At 39.4% G+C, this 7,418-nt stretch overlaps 1 protein-coding gene across 1 annotated transcript; it reads left to right on the top strand.

The window, feature by feature from the left end:
• The first annotated feature begins 279 nt into the window (after positions 1 to 279).
• rmnd5b (required for meiotic nuclear division 5 homolog B) lies at positions 280 to 6,761 on the top strand. Its single transcript, XM_040016269.1, has 10 exons — positions 280 to 410; positions 2,476 to 2,653; positions 2,761 to 2,903; positions 2,989 to 3,126; positions 3,318 to 3,418; positions 3,539 to 3,705; positions 3,809 to 3,974; positions 4,113 to 4,215; positions 4,309 to 4,463; positions 4,769 to 6,761. The coding sequence occupies exons 2-10, from the start codon at positions 2,515 to 2,517 to the stop codon at positions 4,830 to 4,832; spliced, it is 1,176 nt and encodes a 391-aa protein (XP_039872203.1). The 5' UTR covers positions 280 to 410; positions 2,476 to 2,514; the 3' UTR covers positions 4,833 to 6,761.
• The last annotated feature ends 657 nt before the right edge of the window (positions 6,762 to 7,418 follow it).

Here is a 7,418-nt window from a genome sequence, read left to right as displayed (position 1 = left end):
CTCTCTCATTATTATTTGTTTTAATTATAACTGATTTATTAAAGCTTCGCCAGAACTAAATGACACTAAAGGTTGAGACATAATATTTAAAAGGTGATATGATAAATTTTCTACAAATAAACTCAGAAACTAAAATTGGGTTAACTATTTAGATTTGTTAATATAGATCTAAATAATAATATAGTATCCCGTGCTAACCACTTAACCTATGAACAGCATACAAGTATTAAAGTCTTGTACCCTTGAAGTCGTGCTTGAATTAGTCTGTCGCAGAGACACTGACTTTTATTTTGAAACGATACGTTAGCGTAGGATGCGACGCAGGAAGATTCGCATTACGGTGCTGCCGAAGTGTTGTCATAACACAGAAGTGGCTAACGCTAATGTTTGCTAAGTAATTAGCACGGCAGGTGAGTGCATTTTTTTATTTAAAAAATATCTGTCAAAATTCAGCTGAACCGCGACGTGTGTGTTGACTGTTAGGATAAGGCAAAATAGTGCAGACAAGCGGGTTGACATTCTCTCCTGAAATTATTTGGGCCTTGTCAGTTAGCAGATCGCTAACATCTACTAGTTAACTAGCTGCTAGCAATGACGAGCTTTTGTAGCCAGCTAGCGACTGCGAATTCCGTTTGTTTATGTTAGCTGTGCGGCGGCTTGTGTTTTTTTTTCTTAGTTAACATATTAATTAATTACGTAATAATTTATAGTACTTAAAAAGAGTAATTTTGAGTAAAAAATAACAACGTAGGGAACTTGTCATTAAAACGTTAAAAGAGAAGTCCGTTTGAGGCTTAATATTAGCTAGCTCCTTTACGGTAGGTGGACATATTTTGTTGTCGGCTTACTAGCGGTGAGCTACGGCAAAGCGTTACCATTAAGTAAAGCTTTTCTATTTAAAAAGTCTTAATTTCAGCATGCAGACATGCAGTGTTTAATATCATCACTTGGTTGTTAAATTACAGTTACAGCTGAGACGTAAATAGCAGGCCGCAGCATACATTGTGTGCTTGTTTGTGATGTTGTTAGGCCTTGCTAATGTTATCACGTAGGCCAAACTTTGAATCGGGGTAGGACCGAACAGCTGTTGGAGGTATTTTAAGACATTATTACTGATCGGGCATACTTGTTTTAGAGGCAGCTGTGAGATAGTCATGGTATTGTCAGTGTGAAATACAATTCGTTAATATTTCTGTCATTAAAAACCTGTAGTGTTTTATCTTAAATCTTGTGTTTAGCTCTTAAAATGTCAGATAAAAAAACTTTGTTCGGCTTATTTAATTACAAATGTTATTTGTTAAAACGTATCTTTATAGAAATGCACATTTGTGTTCACTGAGAATCCCAAAGATTCTTTAGAACTTTTAAATAACTTAAAATTAATTTAACTTGGGGATTCCCAGTATGCAGCCATTCTCCAATTTTCTGTAAATGGTACTATTTATCGATGGTCATGGCAATTTGCACATTAAAGAACATGAAACTGACCTCAGGCAATTGTGCCAGTTTTGTAAGTATGCAAATGCTTTGTTATAAGGCTGGGGAACCCTGTAGTCAGTCTTAAGAGACTGAAGAAGACACGTGGATGAGTGACAAAACATTTCTCTCATTGAAAATGCAACTTCCAGATGATATGCAGTGCTGTGCAAGAGCATTATAATCATGTCATTTTTTTTCAATTAGTCTAGTTCTCCAGGTTTTCTAAAGGGCATCTTTTACACTCATTTTTACTTTTTTTTTTTTTTTTTTTTTTTTTTTTTGTTAGCTAACAGTGACCTACGAATGACTCGAGTGTAAAAAGGCACCAACAGAATCAGTATCAACAAGGTTTTTCCAGTGTTGTATCTACACATGAGTGAAAATTTGGCAATGAACCAATTTAGGATTGCATCTTTAAGCACTTTGTTAGTAGGAGCCTGTTGCAGAAACACATAAGTTGTTGAATCAAAGTTAGATTTTTTTTTTTTTTTTTGGTTCAAATCATGGTTGGTATTTACAGAGTAGGTAGGGCGAGAATTTCAACTGTCTGTAAAACATGGTGGAGGCTATCTGGGTTTGCATTTCACCCAGTGGTGTTGGAGATCATGTCAAAATTGCTGGAATTTGAACCATCGTGAAATAACATGTGATTGGAAGAACTTAATTTTTCACCATGACAGTGATCCCAAACACACTGCCAGTACAGTAAAAGCATACCTAGATAGAGAATACCAACATCCAAAGAAGAACTTTAAATATTCCTTCAAGAAGCCTGGAGAACTATTCCTGGAGACCACACAGAATAAATTACAAGAAAGCTGCTTAAGAGAGTTAAAGCTGTTTTATTATAAGTAGGCATATCAGATATTTCTTGTAAAATGTAAACAAATGATTGGTGGCTCAATACTGCATGCTACTGTATCATCACTACAGTTTCAAAAGTCTTTCAAATAAATATCAAAACATTTAGTTAATAACATATTTCTGTTTTTCTAGGTGTTATTGTTATTGTGTGTGCGGGTTCCAGCCTGAACCATGGAACAGTGTGCATGTGTGGAGCGGGAGCTGGAGAAGGTGCTCCATCGCTTTGTAATGTACGGACACCAGTCTGAGGAGAGGCTAGATGAACTCCTGCGCAGCGTCTGTGAGATACGAGGACAGCTAGTTGCTTTTGGTAAGATCATGTATCAATGATTGAAATTGTATGGAAGGTTCGTGGTCTCTCTGTGCTCCATCTTCTCTGGTTTGGCACATTAAACCTTTACCTTTTTTCTCCAACAGGAGTACAAGATGCAGATTTATCGGTCCTATCACAGACTATGGCGCAGTGTTGTAAAAATATCAAAGAAACAGTGCAGATGCTAGCCTCTCGACACAAGGACATCCACGGCAGTGTGTCTAAAGTCGGCAAAGCCATCGACAGGGTGAGGAATGGCTACAGGTTTCTCTTCAACTTTCCTTGAAAATCTTTTAGAACATGTCCGTCACCTCTGGCATGCTTTTCTGTAGAATTTCGATGCAGAGATCAGTGCAGTTGTGGCAGAGACCGTGTGGGACTCCCCAGAGAGACAGAAATACCTGAGTGAATCCATTGTGGAACACCTTTACAGACAAGGGATGCTTAGTGTAGCAGAAGACCTTTGTCAGGTAAAGAGCTGAAACCTCCAACCTTTATTTTTTATTTATCTATTTATTGCAAAATATTTGCCTGAATAGCTTTGATGTGATTCTTTATGAAATGCTGATGAGTGAAGAAATAGTTTTGGCTGAAATGTTATGTAATGCTGTTTTTGTGAAGATAAGTCTTAGAAATTCTTAAAAGTAATTTTATTTTCTAGGAGTCTGGTGTAGTTATAGACATGAGCATGAAGCAGCCTTTCCTGGAGCTAAACAGGATCCTTGAAGCTCTGAGGATGCAGGACCTTAGGCCAGCACTAGAGTATGTGGTCTTTCTGTATCTATTGTTTTAATCATCTGCTTCCTTCTAACACAATTGATAAATCTTTAGTTGAGGAGTGTTTACGTTCAGTAGCTGAGTGTTTCTTCCGTGTCTTTGCAGGTGGGCTGTGACGAATCGGCAGCGTCTTCTGGACCTGAACAGCAGTTTAGAGTTCAAGTTGCACCGCTTGTACTTCATCAGCTTGCTCAGTGGAGGAATCGGCAACCAAATGGAGGCCTTGCAGTATGCCAGGCACTTCCAGCCCTTTGCTTCACAGCACCAGAGAGGTAAGCATTATAGTATCTCCATGTAACAAGAATTTAGATTTTTTCTTTTTCTTTTTGTGTGTGTGTGTGTATTTTCACCACTTTTATTTATTCATTTTTGCAGACATCCAGATTCTGATGGGCAGCTTGGTGTACCTGCGTCATGGCATTGAAAACTCACCGTACCGCAGCTTGCTGGAGACAAATCAGTGGGCTGAGATCTGCAACATCTTCACCCGGGACGCCTGCGCTTTGCTGGGCCTCTCTGTAGAATCGCCACTAAGTGTTAGGTTAGGAAAAACATGAACAGTGAACTAGATCACCTGTCATCAAGTTTAACACTGGAAGTGGAACAGTTTTTAGTAATTATTAGACATTTGTCATCTTTATGCTGTCTTATCAACAATGCCATATCTGTTTCTCTGCAGTTTTGCATCTGGATGTATGGCCTTGCCTGTGCTGATGAACATCAAACAGGTGATAGAGCAGAGACAGTGCAGTGGAGTGTGGACACACAAAGACGAGCTGCCTGTAAGTCCTTTTAGAGTTTTTAAAATGCAGTTATCCCTCCTCAGAATAATTTCTGAGCCGTTAGCTCACTCGTGTCCTGTCTGTACCTGACAGATTGAAATTGACCTCGGGAAGAAGTGCTGGTACCACTCTGTGTTCGCCTGCCCAATTCTTCGACAGCAAACGTCAGAGAGCAATCCTCCCATGAAGCTCATCTGTGGACACGTCATCTCCAGAGATGCTCTCAACAAACTAACCAATGCTGGGAAGTAAGTCAGCAAAAAAGGAATTTATTTATTTTGGAAGTCGGTGTTGGTTTGAAAGCACTTTTACTATTTTCCAGGATCAAAATGTTCAGTTTTACTAGTCACCCAGATGCAAAGAAATTAAGACTTAAGCTACATGCTGAGTCTGATGTTGACTGTAATTTCAGTCACTGCTTTCCCAAAAGATTTATTCCTGAACAAAATTGTAATTGCAGTTAGAAAATAAAATGCAAGTGGTTCACTGAAAGGTACAAATGTAGGATAAAAGAATTCAAAGATGGTAACACCTTGACTCTTGTCCTCCTCAGGTTGAAATGCCCGTACTGCCCCATGGAGCAGAATCCGTCACATGCCAAGCAGATCTACTTTTGATACGCTACTCTCTCCTCATCAAGGATGAAGTTGCCTGGAGCTGTTTGCGTCTTCAGGACCTTTTGCTCTGACCCTTTTCCTCTGTCCCTGGCCTTCTGGCCTGTTATGGTAAGCATTAAGGTTTTTTTCCCCAGTGCTCCTCTGGACTGCCTTGGGCATCCCGTCACCCACCTCGGACCCTCTAACTTTGCATAATATAAGGAGTCCAGAAAGGGATGGTCCATTGACAAACCTGTAGTAGAGTGAGGAGTCAGTCGGTAATGGGAACATCCTCACGAAGCAGCACCTATGAGAAAGGATCATCTATTGGAAGTCATTTGCAAATACCTGCAGAGTTATACGCTTATCTTTTTCAAGTATGTAATACTTGCTAGTGTTTGCTTTCTTGGCTTTATCAACTTAATTTGAGTTTGATGACTGCTTTTTTTTTTTCTTTTTATTTTGTTGGACAAAAGCAGAATGATAATGAATGGGTGTAGAGTGTGGGTACATGGTGTAGATAAGCAGTTTCTGATTTCAGGTTGGTAATAAACTTCCGTTATACATGAAAGCAACACGCTGAGTTACAAACTATTGAAGGTGTATTATTTGCTGGTGAGGGGAAACTGAAGGTCTCTCTCGAGCCGAACTCTGATTGTGACCCATTAGTCCTCCATAGTGTAATAAAGTCCTCACGTAGCTTAAAACTCACTGTCAGCTGATGCATCTGTTCAGATCAGATTATCCATCGACGGTGGGAACAGCTTTTCTTTTGTGTATGACCACACCAGCAAAACTTTCCTCATTATAGAAGCCATTTGTCTTGTTCTATGTATGTATTTAACAAATACTGAAAAAGCAAACGAAAAAATATATATATATATATATATCTATATATACTACTGTGAAATGTGTTTTGTTCCTGTTTTCTTTTGTTTTGTTTTTTTTAATCACAATCACTGCAGTGGCTTGTGTAAAATAGTAAACAGAAGAGCAACAGGCACATTCAACACTACTACTGCGTAACTTTGAGATCCGACGACTCCACAGTTCACATCACGGCTGCGCCATCGCTTTACTGTGCCCCCTTGTCGTATGTCCTGAGCTTGCACGCCATGTGATTTGGAGATGTAAATTGGTGTGATGGTAGCCGCATGGTCTGGCTTGCAGTGACTGTAGGCTTGTGGTTAAGCTTTACTTTTTGTGGATACAGAAGCCCTCTGGTCACTGTGGCTGTTGTTTAATATATAGAAAACGCCTCTGCTGCGTAGGGTTGGCTTTTATTTGAGATGGAGTCCGAATAAGTGACATTTAAAAAACCCCTACATTTCCTCAGGGCTCATTGTAACAGTTCATACCACACTTTGCATTTAGTATTAAAGTTGTACATTTATAAAAGGAGTCTTGAACAAAGATTATACATCTATAGATGCAGATTGCTTTGAAGGTTGTGGAACCTGTGTGTGTGTGTGTGTGTGTGTGTGTGTGTGTGTGTGTGTGTGTGTGTGTGTGTGTGTGTGGATATACAGTCAATTTCTGCAGTCTCACAACATCCAAGGCAGTGTTTACCATGTTTAGATGTTAATAGTGCAAGTTTCTAGTGATGTCACCTCGCACATTACTGAGGCTTTTTTTTTTTTTTTTTTTCTCTCAGCAAGCACTGCACCAGCATTACTCAGCTTTAGGTTTGATTTTGAATCAGTTTGGCTTTGTGTGGAGTTTCCTCTCCGCTTTCCTCCTCTTTGGTTGACAATCATTCTCTGCTTCTTTGACTGTCCCTGCAGATAGCGCTTCGTACTACATGTATTAACTTTTTTTTTTTTTTTAATTTTTTTTAGCTGAATGTGTGTGTTTCCTGCTTTTGTGTTATGCGACTTTTATTGTAAATATTTATCCTCTAACATGTTTCATATACTTGCATCTGAAATTAAAATAAAAATTTATACTCCAGTTGGTTTATGGAGGCTTGTACTGGGACTTGGTGATGGATTGCTCCTACCACACGGGGAGGGATTTGTGTAGCTACCACTTGGTGGCACTAGTGTCAATCTAAATAGCGTTTATGTGTTTGAGAAAACAGATTTGTATTCCAGTTTCACAGCTAGAAATGTTATCTTCTGAAATAATTCACTAATATTTAACCAGCACATTAATTTATTAGATAAACCGTGGTGCTGCCTTGCAGCGCTGCAGTACTCCCACAGACTGACAGCATGTGAGAGGTAAGAATCTTTCCTCATCCCACTTCAGTAAATCAATCAGCCTCTCTGGAGCTGCACGGTTATATTAAGCCTTAGTTTATATAATGTTTTAAATGCCAAGGTAAGGGCCTGTGAGTCAGCTGCAGCTCGTATCTATTCAGATTATCACCCTGCATTATGGACTTACATGTGCTCTGCCTTTTTCTCACTTTGGTGTTTCCATTGCACATTTTTTTTTCACCTGGAAAAAAGTCAGGTGTTAAACCTTCATTCCTGCCAACATTTTCTTGGCATTCAGTTCAGGCTTGTGCATTTGTTGGTTTCTACAGAGGCACCCCCCCCCCCCCCCCCCCCCCCCACCACCACCAATCAGGGATCCTCCTATGTTTCCATCTGAGCTGACCTT

Source organism: Simochromis diagramma, unplaced genomic scaffold (genome assembly GCF_900408965.1).
Source record: "Simochromis diagramma unplaced genomic scaffold, fSimDia1.1 OVJJ01000685.1, whole genome shotgun sequence".
NCBI lineage: Eukaryota > Metazoa > Chordata > Actinopteri > Cichliformes > Cichlidae > Simochromis > Simochromis diagramma.
Note: the sequence above shows the minus strand (reverse complement) of the source record. Positions and strands in the feature narration are given on the sequence as shown.

What these genes read in the sequence shown, in the direction of transcription:
- rmnd5b (XM_040016269.1), top strand. Translation starts at nt 2,515, where the DNA reads ATGGAACAGTGTGCATGTGTGGAGCGGGAGCTGGAGAAGGTGCTCCAT. An exon ending in AGGACAGCTAGTTGCTTTTG is followed by an intron (nt 2,654 to 2,760) that starts GTAAGATCATGT and finishes TTTCTCCAACAG; the next exon opens with GAGTACAAGATGCAGATTTA. An exon ending in GACCTTAGGCCAGCACTAGA is followed by an intron (nt 3,419 to 3,538) that starts GTATGTGGTCTT and finishes GTGTCTTTGCAG; the next exon opens with GTGGGCTGTGACGAATCGGC.